Source organism: Pongo abelii, chromosome 4 (assembly GCF_028885655.2).
Source record: "Pongo abelii isolate AG06213 chromosome 4, NHGRI_mPonAbe1-v2.0_pri, whole genome shotgun sequence".
In the NCBI taxonomy this organism is placed as follows: Eukaryota; Metazoa; Chordata; class Mammalia; order Primates; family Hominidae; genus Pongo; species Pongo abelii.
The window spans coordinates 148,889,747-148,908,652 of record NC_071989.2 but is presented as its reverse complement, the minus strand read 5'-3'; the positions used below and the strand labels follow the sequence as shown (position 1 = coordinate 148,908,652).

Sequence of the window (18,906 nt, the reverse complement as noted above, 5' to 3'; positions counted from 1 at the left end):
AGCGGAGATTGCACCACTGCACTCCAGCCTGGGTGACACAGCGAGACCCTGTCTCAAAACAAACAAAAACAGTACAGGGTGAAACATGCCTTGATGGCCTGGAGCACAGCAGGAAGGGGAAGGTCAGGGAGCGCTGGTCATCTTTCTGAAGAAGTGGTACCTGGACTAATAAAAGGATGAGTCAAGTTTGGGGGCTACAGCTGAGGCATCACCAGTCAGAAGGCCTCCCCTTTGATCTCTTTGCCAGTTAACTAAGGAAAGGCAGGGGGCTAGTGAGGAGGGCTTGGTCTTTAGCAGGAAAGAAAGGTCAGAGAGTTTGGCCTTGGAGATGTCTTCTTTTTTTTATGTAAACACAGTGATATGACAGGCTGGAACAAGGTGGTGGGATTGGTGAAGATGTATATACACTGGAAATCTTGAATTCATCCGGCTGTCCTGTTTGGCTTCCTCAAAATCAATACTGCCTCCACTGTCCCTTCCCCTCACCAAAAATTAAGTATAGACCATCTGACTGCATCCATTTATCAATATTAACTCAGCTCTGGCTTCATCAGATTTCTCCTTAGGTCTGATTTCTTCACTCATTTAAAAAAAGATTGCTTCTCAGACTATTTATTTTCTGAGATAGGGTTTTGCTCTGCCGCCTAGGCTGGAATGCAGTGGTGTAATCTCAGCTCACTGTAAACTCTGCCTCCTGGGCTCAGGCCATCCTCCCACCTCAGCCTCCTGAGTAGCTGGGACCACAGGCGCCCACCATCACACCGGGCTAATTTTTGGATTTTTTGTAGAGACAAGGTTTCACCATGTTGCCCAGGCTGGTCTCGAACTCCTGAGCTCAAGTAACCTACCTGCCTCGGCCTCCCAAAGTGCTGGTATTGTAAGTGTCAGCCACCACACCTGGCCAGCTTCTTAAACTTTACTATGCATATAAATCATCTGGAGATATTGTTAAAATGAGAATTCTGATACAGTATTGGTCTGGGTGAGATTTTGGATTTTTTTTTTTTTTTTTTTTTTTTGAAACAGGGTCTCACTGTCACCCAAGCTGGAGTGTAGTGGTACAATCATGGCTCACTGCAGCCTCAACCTCCTGGGCTCAGGTGACCCTCCCACTTCAGTGTCCTGAATAGCTGGGACCACAGGTGCATGCCACTGTACCTGGCTAATTTTTAAATTTTTTGTAAAGGCGGGGTCTCACTATGTTACCCAGGCTGGTCTCAAACTCGTGGGCTCAAGTGATCCTCCCAAACAGGCATCCTCCCAAACAAGGATTACAGGCATAAGCCACTGTGCCCAGCCAATTGTGGATTTTTTTTTTTTTTTTTTTTTTTTGAGATGGAGTTTCGCTCTTATCGCCCAGGCTGGAGTGTAATGGCATGATCTTGGCTCACTGCAACCTCCGATTCCTGGATTTAAGCGATTCTCCCACCTTAGCCTCCTGAGTAGTTGGGATTACAGGCATGTACCACCACACCCAGCTAATTTTGTATTTTTAGTAGAAACAGAGTTTCTCCATGTTGGTCAGGCTGGTCTTGAACTCCTGACCTCAGGTGATCTGCCTGCCTCGGCCTCCCAAAGTGCTAGGATTACAGGCATAAGCCACCACACCTGGCTGATTTTTTTTTTTTTTTTTTTTTAAGATGGAGTCTTGCTCTGTCACCCAGGCTAGAGTGCAGTGGCATCATCTTGGCTCACTGCAACCTCTGCCTCCTGGGTTCAAGCGATTCTCCTGCCTCAGCCTCCTGAGTAGCTGGAATTACAGGCACCCACCACCACACCCGGCTAATTTTTTGTATTTTTAGCAGAGACCAGGTTTCACTATGTTGGCCAAGCTGGTCTCAAACTCCTGATCTCCAGTGATCTGCCTGCCTTGGCCTCCCAAAGTGCTGGAGTTACAGGCATGAGCCACCGGGTCCGACTGCAATTGTGAATTTGTAATACAGTAATGCAAATGCTTCAGGGCCTCAGAAACACACTTTGGGTAGCAAGGGTATGTATATTTTATTGTCCCGAAAAGGATTTTGAGTATCTTACAAAATGGTGCATGCCAAAATGAAGTGTCTTAGCAGTGCTGGAGGGTAAAGCTTGGGAACAGATTGTAGTGAATCATTTATGATAACTAACCTTTTATGCAAGGTGAGGAAGTGTCTGACAGGGGGAATGGGAGAATAGGGTGGAGGATGGTGAGATTTGAGGGTAGAGTCCAGTCTAGTGAAACCAGGTGGGCAAACGGGCGATGGCTGTGAGGATGGAGAGAAGTGGATGAGATTCAGATACTCAGAGGAAGAATAAAGTGATTGATTAAGAGTGGGGTGAGGGAAAGTGTAAACTAGGATAATTTTCAGTCTTTTGGCTTGAGAGTCTTGGTGGCTAGTAGCACCAACTAATATGATAGGGAAAACAAGAGGAGCAGCATATCTTATATGAGGGAATGAATAATATGTGTTCAGATGGAGCACAGTAGGAAGCTAGATATAGTGAAGCCATGGGGAGAACTCTGAGTGGCTCAAATTTGGGTGGTGTGAAATTCAAGAGTGTGGGGATGGGCTAGGATCGGTAGCTCACATCTGTTAATTCTGGCATTTTGGGAGGCTGAGGTGGGAGGACAGCTTCAGCCCAGGAGCTCAAGACTTGGGCAATACAGCAAGACCCTATCTCTATTTATAAATAAATAAATGTGGGATGAGATCATCTGGGGAGAAGATACATTGTAGAAACCTGGGCACATCAACATTTATTTATTTAAAAGGTAGTAGAGAAAAAGAATTCACCAAAAGACACTGAGAAAGATGAGTCGGAAATAGGAGAATCAGGAGAAAAGTATCAGAGATTTTCAAGAATGGTCATTGCTGAAGTGAGGTCTTCCTGCTACTAATCTCTACCACAAAATAATAGCCACAGTTACTATTACTATAATGACTACTGCTTGCAGCTAACTCTTCTGGAGTCACTGTGTGCTATAAGGGCTGGGGAATAGGTAGTTGGCTTTAGAGAGAAAGCCAGATTCATCATCCACGCAATCTGGATGAAGAAACAAGAATTTAAATCAGAGGGTCAATACTAATTACTGGCTGGGCAAGGTGGTTCACGCCTGTAATCCCAGCACTCTGGGAGGCTGAGGTGGGCGAATCACTTGAGGTCAGGAGTTCAAGACCAGCCTGGCAAACATGGAGAAACCCCATCTCTACTAAAAATACAAAAATTAGCCAAGTGTGGTGGTGTGCGCCTGTAATCCCAGCTACTTGGGAGGCTGAGGCAGGAGAATTGCTTGAACTCAGGAGGCGGATGTTGCAGTGAGCCAAGAAGGCACCACTGCACTCCAGCCTAAGCAACAGAGTGAGACTCTGTCTCATTAAAAAACAAAAAACAACTAATTACCTACTAGAATATGAAAGTGTTTAAAAAATACCTATGCCCAGGCCCCACCCCCAGAGATCTGATTAAACCTATAAGGAAATACCAGGACTCTGTTATCAGGCAAATTACTTTGGATTCACATTAATATACCATCAAGATAAAACAGAATGTGAAAAGTAATCACAAAATAGGTTTGCAAACAAGATCGTCTGATTCATGATCTTTTCCAAATTAGGGGTTGAAGCCCAGGGTCATGCCTTTTATTGGAGGTAGTCTTAACACACTTAAGTTTTTGATGCTTAAAACCACCTTTCTCTCACCCATTGTCTAAAGGAGAGGATGGAGGCGCATGAACCTGCCTGTTTGCAAATGACAAATCACTGAGGATAAATAGAAAATGCAGCATTACCAGAGCCCCTCACTACAGGGGGCAGGGTCCACTGGAAAGACATCATAACCAGTTGTATGTCTTGGTAGAAATACTTCTTGCTAGTCAGAGAACAAGATGTTCATTCAGAAGCTGTTTTCCTACAGGCTTGCTTGCCTTTTCTTGGATTTACAATGTGGTCCAAAGGTCTTTTTTTTTTTTTTTTTTTTTTTGAGACGAAGTCTTGTTCTTGTCACCCAGGCTGGAGTGCAATGGCGTGATCTCAGCTCACTGCAACTTCCGCCTCCTGGGTTCAAGCGATTCTCCTGCCTCAGCCTCCTGAGTAGCTGGGATTACAGGTGCATGCCACCACGCCCGGCTAATTTTTGTATTTTTAGTAGAGACGGGGTTTCACCATGTTGGCCGGGCTGGTCTCAAACTCCTGACCTCAGGTGATCTGCCCGCCTCAGCCTCCCAAAGTGCTGGGATTGCAGGCATGAGCCACCGCACCCGGCCCCAAAGGTCTTAAACAGTGGGAAGGAACCACATATACTAAGTACTCGTCTCTCTGGCTTGAAATTATAATGTAGCCAGCCTTTCCCCTTCTTTTTTTTTTGAGACAGAGTCTTGCTCTGTTGCCCAGGCTGGAGTGCAGTAGCATGATCTTGGCTCACTGCAGCTTCCACCTCCTGGGTTCTAGCAATTCTCCTGCCTCAGCCTGCCGAGTAGCTGGGATTACAGGCACATGCCACCACACCTGGCTAACTTTTGTATTTTTAGTAGAGATGGGGTTTCACCATGTTGCCCAAGCGGGTCTCAAACTCCTGACCTCAGGTGATCCACCCACCTCGGCCTCCCAAAGTGCTGGGATTACAAGCGTGAGCCACCATGCCCGGCCTCCGCTTCTATAAGTTAACTAAAACTGAGGATGGTCCTCTCTTGCACTAGTTTTCGGATTGGGAGAAGGACTTGGCCAGAATCTGCATGAAGAGAGGGAAACCATAGTTCCAAGTCCTGAAATTTCTTACCTCTGGTTAGGAGAGGCCACCATCGGCCGTCCAATTCTCTTCTTCGGTCTGGTTAGCTGAGGTGATGGGATTTCCCCTTTGAGAGCAGGGACTGAAGGAAGCAGACTGGCCTATAAAAGGGCAAGTCAGCACACTGTAGCCACAATAGGTTTAAAGGGTCTTAAAACATCAATAATTTTATTGGTAGCGGAATTTTATTACATTGAATACAAGTTGAAATAAGTGGGTCCAGAAACCTTGATGATATAGTTTCATTCCTATAGTTTCATTTCACTGGGTTTGATCTATACCTTAGCAGGATGTTTCTTCACAACTTGAAGGCTCACTAAAGATGTGCAAGGTCTTCTTCTACCTCCGCTAAAATCTCAATACTGGCCCCCATAATAATGGCAGGATTTATTTCAATTCCTTATCATAACCAATGCTAGGGGCTCTCAAATCTCAGCACTGTAAACAATCTAATGGCTTCAAATATTTCCATATCTTATATTCTCATTCACAAGAAGAAATCCTGTGTTAGAACTAGAAGACTCTTGAGTTCAATTTCAGATGAGAAAAGTGAAGCCCAGAAAGGTGAGATGATTTGCCTAAGGCCATAACGCTTCAAGTGGCAGAAATGAAAATAGAATTTAGGCTCTGACTACTGACTACTGCTCCACTGTATCCATGCTGTCTCCTCCCATATCCCTTGTATATTTTGAAAGTAATTAAGTTCTTACCTGAGCTAGGTTTTATCCAAATGTTCAGGTTGGTAAAATAGCAGTAAAGTAGTGCCAGGAAGAGGCAGGCAGAGGAAGAAGAGATTTAGCAGGCGAAATGAGGTTGGGAGCAGGCTACTGGGATCCAAATAGTCAGAAAGAAAGGAAGGAAGTGCTGGTAAGAGGGAAGGGAGAAGCGCATCCTAAAGAACTACTCCCAACTGCATGACTGTAGTTTTCCTCCCAATTTTCCTAGGGATTCCTCATAATTATCTCCTTTCTCTTCATAAAATCTAGTTACTGACCTGAAATAAAATTTCTCATTTGGTTGTCCTCAAGGTGCAGAATATGGACTTAAGGCTCCTCCAGACAATTCAAATGTATTGTAGACAGTTAAGATAGAATAAAACTCACCTTTTTGTCCCACTGAATAATTTATTTAATATTATTTCTCACTAGTATATATTTCATCAAGAGTAGTTTCATTCATTTCACCAATTTTAGGTGATTTTTCTTGTTGCTGTTAATGGTAAGTGGAAACAGCAAGATATACAGGTGATCCAAGGAGTCTTTTGTGCCCCACCCAACTGCCCCCACAAAGGTCAAGGGGCCCCTTAATGATACTTGATGTGGTTATCAATCACTACAAAGTAGTAGCTTCAATATAAACAACACTTTCAAAATCCATTCAAAACAGAACATAAGACATAAGCTTAATTAAGGAAGCTTTCTCATATGTAAGATGATATAGAAGATTAAAGAAGCAGGTATATCTGACACAGAACAAACATGGTGTGTCTGATGTGGTCCTGGCTTTAGGACCTGGGCAAAGAAAATTAAGAATTCCTGTTGGCATAAGTGTAGAAAGGTGCTGCTAATATAGTTCTGTCCCTAGTTACTACTCTTTTTCTGTGCATCCTTCTTTGCCTTGATATGAGTTTTGGCTTCTCCATCAGCTCCAAACATTTTCTTGTTTCTTTTCTGTATTGCCTATACTGACCAGGAAAAATTCAGCTATATTAAAACACAAATAAGTTGATGACTACACTTTTCAGTGGGATAACTTTTCCTTCTCTATGCTGATTCTCGGCATAGCCTATGGTTTGGCCAAAGCAGCCCATTCCAGGGTTCCTCTGTTTAGCTTATTTAACATATTGACTATCCATGCTTAGGGCCATGGAACTAAGCCCAGAATTACTCACATATTTATAAATATTACTCAGCTGATTCAATAATACAACAGAATGATGGGAGTCACCTCCCTCTTATGTCCCAACTCATATAAAGCTTAAAGTATCTATAACCAGACAAATCTTTCAGATTAAAAAGGTCAGGAAGCACAGAAGGAACCTGAAGTTGATAATTTAGGTGTCCCTACATTTGTTTAGTGTCATCTGATTTAAATCCAATTGTCCTTATTGACATTCTCATGATCCATAGAGAAAAAACCTATCAGTGGCCTATCTGCTAGCTAAAGTCAGATAAGACACATTGCCAGAGCTTGAAACTTTCTCATATGTTAAAGGATTATGGAAGACAACAAGGGAACAAGCAATATTTAACACAGAATAAATAGGTAAATAGTCTTAAAAGTGCTTTTTCAAGGCAGTCTAAGAAGGGACTCAAAGTGTTAAATGTGAGAAGCCTGTTACAAATATAATATTAACCATCTGGTTCAATATAATGTGGATTGAGTGGTACCTGCATGACCACTGAAAGGATCACACCCCACTTCTAAAGACTGTTCATCTTTTTATTGAATATTCTGGTAAATATTTCACATTAATACAGGCTACATTACGTAGAGCCACAGCCACTATATGACAAGAAATTTACTCAACTTTTTCCTTTTAAGTATGTAAACAATTATACATGTATTTATCACCCTAAAAGGTTGAAACATGTAATCAACTAATTCTCTTCTGCATACAAGTAGTATTCAGTATGTTTAGCCAAAAGCACTAAGGTCATATGATCTTAAGTTCAAAATGGCTAAACTAACCAGAGAACATAATCAGGTGGATAGGAAATCAATTTGTTCTTATACAATGGGCAATCAAATTTCCATTGCTAAAGCCTCAGAGAAAATTTCTTAGGCACATTAAAAAAAAATCCCCATGGTTCTTCCAAGGTCATAGGTTTCTTAAACAAGGCTAAAGAGTAAAGACCTTCTAACTTAGTTGACATATTTGAGATGCATGTTTCCAATATGAGGTGCCCACGTGCCAGGCCAAATCTGAAAAGGGGGAGGAAAAATTGGAATTTCTAATTAGGAATCTTTAGACAGTTACAAAATGAATATATAAATGCAATGGCAATTCACTGTTTCTGCCTAGGAAGAATACACATATATGAAATAAAGTGTTCAGTAGCATCATCTTGATATTGAAAAAGCAATCCAGATCGAAATGGTCCATTACGACTTTTGATATTCAGTACTTATACTTCTCACAAAACAAAAAGAATGACATGACAAATCTAAAAAACAGAAGAGCATTAAGCCCATTTTACCTGCTGGGCATCAGTGCATTCAGTTGAATTTTGGATAACTTTTATCATAGGGTTCCAAGCAGGATCTGGGTTGTGAAGTCCATTAAACAGAGGGCCTCCTGGAACATCAGCAAGCTGAGGATGAGAGGGTATTATGGTGCCTCCATACATGGAAATTGGCAGACCCTAAAACAGCAGGAAGAAAGATTCAATCATAAAATTACTATAAATTATAAAATTACTATAAATCCCATAATACCAGCTTAGACTTCTCTAATGTTCCTCATTTAAAGAACTCCAAAAGATCCTATAAGTACAGTATGGCAGTGTTGAGAAAACAAAATGTTTATCTGCATCTGCAAAGCTTTTCAACAAAAAAGAAGAGAGAGAAAGAAACTAAATCCAATATGAAATCATCAGGAAGTTTCTCATATTTGATAAAAATAACCTCAACTTTCCCATATTTTAGTTTCATGAATAAGCTTGAGCTAAGAAGAAAATGGGAACTCTACATGATTGATTGCTGACTTAAAGCTGTCAGAGCAGACAAGTAAGCATCAGTGAACTCATGGCCAGCTTTTAAGAGGGGTAGAGGCCTCCCTCAAAGCTGTAGTAGCAGAGCACAAAGTGGCAAAACCCAAATCTCTCAGGTGTTTTCGGGGGATGGGGACATCTTTAGGACAAACTACTGTGGACAACTCTGTGCACTCCTGAAATTAAGCAAAAGATCTAGCAAAGCCACAGAAACAAAAGGGAGCATTATTTCAATACAAGGTATTCCTTAATGTGACTACATTGGCTGACAAAGTGTCAAACAAGTTACAGTGATGTTTGTCAACTCACTTTAGAAAAATCCACAAAACCACTTGCCATAGGCTGATGAAAAATGTTAGAGGGGGCTACCATTCCAGAATCATCTCTCTCCATTGGTTGATGCTGGGAGAATGTGCTTGGGTCTGATAATTGTTGATGCATTGGATGGTTCCCCATCACAGATTGCGACCAACCTGATAAGCCTTCTGGAAAGAATAATTGAAAACAAACTTTTAAATTTATTTGGATAAAACAACAAAACATTACCACTGTTATTACCAAACATTACCAAATGTTATTGAAATCTTTCCTCTGAAGAGCTCAAAGCATATTTATCACAGTCTTGCTAGCCAAAAAAAACCAGTTCCTGAAAAACTAGGTAAAGTCTTCCGAATACTCCACTTTACCCTGTCTTTTAAAAGATTAAGTACTCTCTGAAAGAACTCAAATGATTACTTAAGAGAGAAAGGACACACACTTTGAAACTTTTGTTTCTGATTAACTCTATATATTACCTCAACCAATATTGCAGACTCTGAAATTGGATTGAACTCAAAGATATAAACACCCTTCCCTAATTGAGTGTTAAACATAGGAACTAAGTTTTTTTTGTTTGTTTTTCTAAGGAACTAAGTTTTAATGGCAAACTTACAGCTTACTTAAGATATCCCTCCAGAGAGAGAGCAAGGCAATTGTACCTGACACAGCATTGACACCAAATGACCAGATTCCACTGTGTCCAACGGGAGCGACAAAACTGGTCCCCACTGGGGCTTGTGCAACAGACCCTCCTTGCCGAATTCGGGCCAGTCTCTCTGTTCCAATCGGGGGAGGTATCTTTCGATCCTGACTGGCACTGACTCCTTTTGGTTGGCCCAATGTTGGTGGGGCAGAAGTGGCTGAAAGAGGTGAAGATGATCCCGAAGAAACAGATGGAATAGGAGAGTCACCTGGTGGCAAAATATTTCTCTATTGTTTTATTACATATAAAAAACTATAAGAATATGAGAAACCTTGTTGGAAAGATCTATTCCACAACATAGGTTCTGTAAAGAAAATTTTCATTTTAAAAGAACATTCAAATAAAACATAATTTCTATAAACATTATCCTACATGATTTCTGCCTACAATAAGTATACAATAGTCTAAAAAATGTTTTCCCAATTGAACTAAACAATGCTAGAAAGGAAGCAGGCCACATTTGTTTTTATTCTAGCTCTAAATAATCTGCTCAAAACATTAGTGTCACTTTTTTTTTTTTTTTTTTTTTTGAGACGGAATTTCGCTCTTGTTGCCTAGGCTGGAGTACAATGGCGTGATCTTGGCTCACTGCAACCTCTGCCTTCTGGGTTCAAGCGATTCTCCTGCCTCAGCCTCCTGGGTAGCTAGGATTACAGGCATGCACCACCTCACCCAGCTAATTTTGTATTTTTAGTAGAGATGGGTTTCTCCGTGTTGGTCAGGCTGGTCTCGAACTCCCAACCTCAGGTGATCTGCCTGCCTCAGCCTCCCAAAGTGCTGGGATTACAGACGTGAGCCACCACGCCCAGCCACATTTTAAAATTAACTAAAATGTGGCAATATTTGCACAGTACCTAGCATATTTTCTAGAAAACATCTGGTGACCCTCTATACTTGTTAGTCTTTTCTTTTTTCCCTTTCTACAGCCCTTTTTGTTTCTATAAGGAATAAGGTCAAATGTTAGCAAAGCATTATATGATTTTGATTCACAGCTTTGTTTCTTAATGGAACTCTTGGGTGATTTGGGTAATTTTCCTTGTCAAAAAAGCCAATACTCACTGACTACCTCGTGATGCTCATTAAAATAAAAAAAAAAATCCAATTCTGTTCAATTCCACATACTTCATCTGTTCTAAACATTGAAATAAATAGAACAAAGGGGCCAGGCAGGTGGCTCACGCCTGTAATCCCAGCACTTTGGGAGGCTGAGGCAGGCGGACCACCCAAGGTTAGGAGTTTGAGACCAGCCTGGCCAACATAGTGAAACCCTGTCTCTACTAAAAATATAAAAATTAGCCAGGCGTGGTGGCGGGCACTTGTAATCCCAGCTGCTCAGGAGGCTGAGGCAGGAGAATCACTTGAGCCTGGGAGGCAGAAGGTGGAGTGAGCCAAGATCGTGCCACTGCACTCCAGCCAGGGCAACAGAGCGAGACACTCTGTCTCAATCAACCAATCAATCAATAGAACAAAGGAATATTTTAACTTATAAAAGGCAATACAGTTTCATAAAATGTAAAAATACATAAGAAATCACACCAAACTGACCATATACAAAAATTCAACTTCTTTCCAGATTTAAGAAATAATTTTACAACACTGCTTCCAAAGGGTCCTTTTGTAAAACTACTTGCAGTACTTTTTTTTTCTTTCTTTTTTTTTTTTTTTTTTGAAATAGAGACAGGATCTTGCTGTTGCCCAGGTTGGTCTCCAACTGCTGGGCTCAAGCGATCCTCTTGCCTAGGCCTCCCAAAAGTGCTGGGATTACAGGTGTCAGCCACTGCACCCAGCCTAGTACCTCTTTTCTTGATCCAAGTTCTAGTGTAAAACATTTTTGGCTTGAAAGAATAATTCTCAAGTTTTCTATGCTAAAAATGACTGACAATTTTTTCACATGACCATAGAACAAAGCTTGGGCATCTGTATACCACTTAGTTTACTAAAGTTACAACATGGTGTTGTAACTGAAATAAATGATTTAATAACTTATTCAAATCTCTTTGGGAAGAGTTCCTCCAGGATTCCTACATGAGTTTGAGGCGCTTGTCCAAGGATGGGGAGAAAAATGTTGTCTGTTGAAACTAGGAGTCCCAACAGGAGCTGGCCCTTGCAGGAAAACCCTTGTTCCTGGTATGCCGGAAAAACTTGCCAGAGGAGCAGAAGAGGAAGATGGGGAGCTGCCTGATGGGTCAATGGATGGTAATCCTGAAATAAAACAGGTCCAAGACATCCAATTAGCTAAAAGTTTAAAATTGAAAGCCCAAGAAGACTTCCACCAAAGTGAGATAAGCTGTAAAAATAACCAAACAAATAAATAAAAGATAGCATGTGGCTCATTTTCATAGACCACAACAAAAACAATCCATCTATGTGATACTGTATGGCCAAATCCATTTTTTCCTTACAGTCCAGAAGAAACAAACAGCACTAGATACAGAAAAATGGGCTCAATGTTTAAGAGTGTCAGTCACCTGGAGTAATGTTCTAGATGAGTCTCAAAGCTTTTAACTGGAGGGGATATGAAATGGGAGTATGCTGTAACTAAGTAGCATCCAACAATAACTTCTGCATTCCCTTTTGTAGTCAATCTCAAAGTACAGCTTTTCATCTGTATAACTATAGTCATTTCCTATAGAAGATAAGTAACAAAATCTACCAATGTTTCCTTCCTCACAAGGAGGAAAAGCATACTACTGAGGATAATTTCAGTATTCTATCTGATAGAAAATATCAACAGTTGCAAACTATTATCAAAGTTTCTATCTAGTTTGTATAAATCTGAACTTAGCCATCTTCTCAAACTCCACTGCTTTCACTGGAGAATGTATTAGGAAAAGAGGATGAAGGTCTGGAAGAGGATTATGGTTTCTTATTTCAGGAAAAAGTAGTTAATATCAACATCGACTGTCAAAATTTCTTTTAAGCAGGTCTTATTTTCAGAGTTTGATTTCCCCATCATTAAAAAAAACGACTTCAAGATGTAATTCACATACCATATAATTCACCCATTTAAAGTATATAATTCATTGGATTTTAGTATATTCACAGGATTGTGCAACCATCAACACAATCAATGTTAGAACATTTTTGTCTCCCTTAAAAGAAACTCCATACTCATTACCTGTCATTCATTGGGTCCTCACCCTCATATTTCCATTTCTTTTTTTTTTTTTTTTTTTGAGACAGAGTCTTGCTCTGTCACCCAGGCTGGAGTGCAGTGGCACGATCTTGGCTCACTGCAAGCTCCGCCTCCCGGGTTCATGCCATTCTTCTGCCTCAGCCTCCCAAGGAGCTGGGACTACAGGCATCTGCCACCACGCCCGGCTAATTTTTTGTATTTTTAGTAGAAACGGGGTTTCCCCATGTTGGCCAGGATGGTCTCGATCTCCTGACCTCATGATCCACCCGCCTCAGCCTCCCAAAGTGCTGGGGTTACAGGCATGAGCCATGGCACCTGGCCTCATATTTCCATTTCTAAGCAATCACTAATCTTTCTGTCTCTATAGATTTGCCTACTCTGGACATGTGGGTAACAATGCATTTCCTACTTATTTCAGACTTTCATTATTGTGGTAGGCAACAGTAGGCAATTTATTACCATGCTTTCCTGGACAAAAAAAATTAAATTTTCTAGTGCTAACCAAAGTAGATGTTAGCAAAACCTAGAGGTAGTGAGAATACTGAATGTGGCTTTAAAAAGTCTATAAGTAGGAAGTGAATCATTTCTTTCTTTTTTTATTGAAATGAATCATTTCTGTAATAACCTCTTGGTTTTTTTTTTTTTTTTTTTTTTGAGACAGGGTCTTGCTCTCTCACTCAGGCTAGAGTGCAGTGGTGTGATCACGGCTCACTGCAGCCTCCACCTCTGGGCTCAAGCAATCCTCCTGCCTAGCCCCGCTGAGTAGCTGGGACTACAAGCGTGTACCACCACAATGAGCTAATTTATTTTTATTTATTTATTTTTTTTGAGATGGAGTCTTGCTCTGTTGCCGAGGCTGGAGTCCAGTGGCGCGATCTCGGCTCACTGCAAGCTCCGCCTCCCGGGTTCACGCTATTCTCCTGCCTCAGCCTCCCGAGTAGCTGGGACCACAGGCGCCTGCGACCACACCTGGCTAATTTTTTTGTATTTTTAGTAGAGACGGGGTTTCACCGTGTTAGCCAGGATGGTCTCGATCTCCTGACCTCGTGATCTGCCCGCCTCGGCCTCCCAAAGTGCTGGGATTACAGGCGTGAGCCACTGTGCCTGGTCCCACACTGAGCTAATTTTGAAATTTATTTTTTATCGAGACAGGGTCCCACTATGCTGCCTAGGGTGGTCTCGAACTCCTGGGTTCAAGTGATCCTCCTAACTTGGCCTTCCAAAGTACTCAAATTACAGGTGTGAGCCACCACACCTGGCCACTGTCAATATTTTTACAGTGAAATCTGTCAGTCTTTTGTAAAGATCACGATAGCTTTTTTTTTTTTTTTTTCTTGAGACAGAGTCTTGCTCTGTTGCCCAGGCTGAGCATAGTGGCACAATCTCAGCTCACTGAAACCTCTGCCTCCCAGGTTCAAGCGATTCTCCTGCCTCAGCCTACCAAGTAGCTGGGATTACAGGCACCCACCACTACCCTGGCTAAATTCGGTATGTTTGGTAGAGACGGGGGTTTCCCCATGTTGGCCAGGCACTGGTCTTGAACTCCTGACTTCAAGTGATCCACCCAACTCAGCCTCCCAGCACAGGCATGAGCCACCATTGCCCAGCTAATCATGACAGCTTTTAAAGATCATGATATGCATTTTAGGGACATAAATGTACTTTTTAATAGCTTTACTGAGATTTAATTCACAAACCACACAATTTACTCATTTAAAGTTATATTATTCAGTAGCTTTTTGTATATTCACAGAATTGTGCGTTCATGACCACATCAATTTTAGAACATTTCTGTTATCCTAAAAAGAAACGCTGAAGCTGGGCGTGGTGGCTCACACCCGCAATCCTATCTCTTTGGGATGCCAAGGAAGAATAATTGCTTGAAGCCCAGGAGGTTGGGGCTGCAGTGAGCCATGATCATGCCACGGCACTCCAGCCTGGGCAACAGAGTGAGGCCCTATCTCAAGAAAAAAAAGAAAAAGAAATTCTGTACCCCTAAGCTATCACCCACCCTCCAATCATCCCTTCATCCTAGGTAACCACTAATCTACTTTCTGTCTCTATGGATTTGCTAATCTGGATGTTTCACATAAATAGAACCATAAAATAAATATCTGGTCTTTTGTGACTGGCTTCTTTCATTTAGTAAAATGTTTTCAAAGTTCATCCATGTTATAGCATGAATCAATACTTCTTTTTTTTTTTTTTTTAAGAGTCTTGCTCTGTCGCCAGGCTGGAGTGCAGTGGCGCGATCTCAGCTCACTGCAACCTCCACCTCCTGTGTTCAAGTGATTCCCCTGCCTCAGCCTCCTAAGTAGCTGGGACTACAGGAGTACACCACCACACCCAGCTAATGTTTTGTATTTTAGTAGAGACATGGTTTTACCATGTTGGCCAGGCTGGTCTCGAACTTCTGACCTCATGATCCAACCACCTTGGCCTCCCAAAGTGCTGGGATTATAGGCATGAGCCACCGCGCTCGGCCCTTTATTTCTTTTTATACCAAATACAAAATATTACGTTCTATAGATATACCACATTTTGTTTATCTGCTTGTCAGTTAATGAACATTCGGTTGTTTCTACATTTTGGCTATTATGAATAACGTTGCTATGAACATTGGTGTGCCAGTTTTTCTATAGACATATATATCTTCCCTAGGAGTAGAATAATGGGATCATATGATCATTCTTATGTCTAACTTTCTGAGGAAACGTGAAACTGTTTTTCCAAAGCAGATGTACCATTTTACATTCCTACCTACCATGTATGATGGTTTCAGTTTCTCTATTATCTTTCCCCATCTTAAGTATTACTACTTTTTTTTTTTTTCTGACAGTCTCGCTCTTTTGTTCGGGCTTGGAGTGCTGTGGCATGATTTCGGCTTACTGCAACCTCCATCTTCTGGGTTCAAGTGATTCTTGTGCCTCAGCCTCCCAAGTAGCTGGGACTACAGACCTGCAGCATCATGCCTGGCTATTTTTTATATTTTTAGTAGAGACGGGGTTTCACCATGTTGGCCAGGCTGGTCTCAAACTCCTGACCTCATGTAAACCACTCGCCTCAGCTTCCCAAAGTGCTGGGATTACAGGCATGAACCACCACGCTCAGTCAGTATTACTACTTCTTACCTGAAAACTAGGAAAGTAAACTATATCTGTGAAAAGAGCATCAATAAAAGAAACCATACAAGCAGTTAAGAAATGGGGCCAAGCTTATTAATCCCAGGCCCTAGAAGGAAGGTCAAGGATTAATGCTTCCTATCACATCCTGGGTATTGGCAATGAGCTCTTCTTTCACCCTCGGGCTTCTCTAAGTCTATACTACTTTCCCCAGATGAAAAGTTGTAATAGATGCCTATTTACAGAGAGGAAGGGAAAAAAATTTAGAGAATATTTTGGACCATAGATAGTCATATGCAGGCTTCTATTTCTATTTGAAATACAATATAACAGCTATGTTTTCCTGAAAAGACAAGTAAATGGAAACATATCTGAAATGAAAGCTAAGGCTACGCCATATTCATAACTCACAAATAATTTTAAACAACATAGGTCAGTTTATAATTAGCAACAAAGTAGCATGGGATATGGGGCAGTTTTCCAACTGGAAGAGAAATGCTAAGAGGCAATAATGACACATTCTGGGTCAGCCACATTTTTAATTTGTTTTTCAGAACAGTGCAGATTAGACTAAAATTTGGCTCTTAAACTATAGAAAATAGATTCTGGTTCTCCAAATATCTCCAAGCCAAAACTGACCTCAAATCTGTCTATATATTTCTCATAATGCCTCGGCAGCTAATTTATAATTTCGAAGAAGCAATAGCTAAATCTACGTTGGTCTTTCAAAAGTAAGAGCCTATAAATGACTGGGTCTCTTCAAATAGCTGTATCTAGGCTGGGCACGGTGGCTCACACCTGTAATCCTAGCACTTTGGGAGGCCAAGGCAGGCGGATATTGCCTGAGCACAGGAGTTCGAGACCAGCCTGGGTAACACGGCGAAACCCCGTCTCTACTAAAAATACAAAAAATTAGCCGGGCATGGTGGCGCATGCCTGTAGTCCCAGCTACTTGAGAGGCTGAGGCACGAGAAATGCTTGAGCCTAGGAGGTGGAGGTTACAGTGAGCTGAGACTGGGCCACTGCACTCCAGCCTGGGTGATAGAGTGAGACCCTGTCTCAAAAAAATAAAATAAAATAATAAAAATAAAAAATAAAATACATAAAAAACAAATAGCTATACCTAAAATAAACAACAGAGTACTATTAAACAATGTAAATTATGAACTTGCGCTTAAACACCTTTGCAACTTCAATTTTTTAAATCTAAGAAATGCAAACAATCACTATGTTTTTTTAAGTCTGTAAATTTGGAATCCTTGAAACATCCCTGGAGTTTTTTTTTATTAATATGAATAGACACCAATTCCAAGAAAATGGACTTACACCATGGTATAACTTCCTTACTATGAGGGACAGAAAGATCATAGAGAGAATCTAAGGCAGCTCATTATATGTAAGTGATTTACCTCTTGCTACTTTTTTTGTCCACTTAAGGTGAGATTAGGCCACAGGAGCTCCAAACTGAACTGCAGCAATAGTTAATAACTTACCAACTGGACTAGTAGAAACTCGCTGGGAAGGTGGTCTGAAACCAGGTGCCTTTGAGTTATCAGGGTGCATGTTTTCCAAGTGTCCAAGCACTGAGTTACCCAGGAACGCTGACTGAACAGTGAAAGAGGCATCTGTAGCAACTCGTGAGGACAGTGGACCATCTCCCCAGCCCTGGTTAGATGGCACCTGACTACTATCAAAAAGACTGCTGAAGTGATTGAAAAGGGTGGCTGGGCCAAATGTAGGTGGCAAAGACTTATTTGCTGGGTTTATGTGCATCTGAGAACCATTCATAATGTTCACAGCTGAAGAAAGCTGCACTGCAGCTGGTGGGCCTTGAGGTGGTGTTAAAGTAACTGGATTTGTAACAAAAATAGACTGGGGATCCTGGTGAATAGTTGCATTTGGTACCATGGAGTAAAAAGAACCTCTGGGCTGCATTCGATGAGAAACTCGAGGTGCTGGTACAGCTAACTGAGGTAAATTACTGGTGTCCTGATTATCAGCAGCAACCATTCTGGGTGATGTCAAAGTCAATGGAGCAGGTTCTGAGTTAGATGCAAAAGGCATTGACATAGGACTTAAATCAGACACATTAGATGGCTGTGCCTCCTCTTGTGTGTTACTGGAAGTAGGAGTGGGACTACTGGATGGGTGAGTTTCTGGAGCTCCCGGGGTGTTGCTGGCAGAGCTACTGCAACTGTTTGCAGTTGAAGATGGGGTACATAGGTTTGCCATGGGCTGGTCCTGTGTGGACACTTTCTCTTTGGTGGGTGGCACAGCAGAGAAAGACTCCATCTTTTGTGAAGAAAGCTGTGCTTGAGAAGTACTTGCAGGTAGAAATGTGGTGGGAGCTTGCCCGCTAGTGATAGGTGCAGAGGAGACAGAAGGCAGGGAACTACAAGTGTTTGTCACAGAAGAAATCACTGTTGCTGGAGGACTTGTCTTAGGCACACAGGCAAACAACTGCTTTCTGACTGATGAAGGAGTCCGGGTATTAGTGACACACAGTTGCTGACTGGCAGCAACTACAGAAGAGACAGTGATAGGACAACTGGCAGTAGCTAGTCCAGTAGACTCTGAGGGTAAAACAGTCCCGTTCTGGTTAGGTAGACGGCTTGTGTTATTATGCTTTGGAGAGCTATTTGTGTTGCCAGGATTCACAGGTCTCACTGGGAATGGTCCCCATGTGTTAGGAGAAGGTGAGAAGGTTCCTCCAAACTGGGCCATGGGTAAGCGAGGATGCCGAATCTGTTGCATAGTTTGAGCAGCCAGCAGGGCAAAATGAGGGTGAGGATAAGCTAAGGGTAGAGAAACTGGGAAAGAAGAACGTACATTTGTTGGAACATTCTTATTAAGTTTATTAGTGGGCTGGAACGTAGATAACGTTGTTGCCTGTGAAGTTACAAGAGTTGGAGCACCCAAAGGAAATGCATTTTTACTGGAAGCTGCTGTGGTACCTACTCCAGATGAGAAGTTAGCATGAATTGATTTGGTGCTGGCAGGTGTTCTGATATGATTTTTAGGAATCAAGTCTTCCAGTTCCTTAGCAGGATCTTGAATGAGTGCATTGATTAGTTGAACTGCATATCTTGTTGATTCTGTGCCACCCCTGAGGAAAAAAAAAACAGAAACAAGACCAAAAACATTAAAAAAAAA

The 18,906-nt window shown here is 41.7% G+C and overlaps 1 protein-coding gene across 5 annotated transcripts in view; it reads right to left on the bottom strand.

Moving 5' to 3' along the window:
* Positions 1 to 7,182: 7,182 nt before the first annotated feature.
* Positions 7,183 to 18,906, bottom strand: part of ANKHD1 (ankyrin repeat and KH domain containing 1) — a 129,399-nt gene continuing 117,675 nt past the window's right edge. For 2 of the 5 annotated variants that reach the window (XM_024247082.3, XM_024247083.3), the window contains 6 exons: positions 17,247 to 18,859; positions 11,521 to 11,697; positions 9,452 to 9,652; positions 8,784 to 8,959; positions 7,962 to 8,126; positions 7,183 to 7,686 (listed from right to left, as the gene is read on the bottom strand). In XM_024247082.3, coding sequence (XP_024102850.1) covers positions 7,627 to 7,686; positions 7,962 to 8,126; positions 8,784 to 8,959; positions 9,452 to 9,652; positions 11,521 to 11,697; positions 17,247 to 18,859 — 2,392 coding nt within the window. In that variant the 3' untranslated portion in view covers positions 7,183 to 7,626. Of the gene's footprint in view, positions 7,687 to 7,961; positions 8,127 to 8,783; positions 8,960 to 9,451; positions 9,704 to 11,520; positions 11,698 to 17,246; positions 18,860 to 18,906 lie in introns of all 5 variants that reach the window. The other 3 variants (XM_024247080.3, XM_063724500.1, XM_063724501.1) reach the window with 3 other exon arrangements.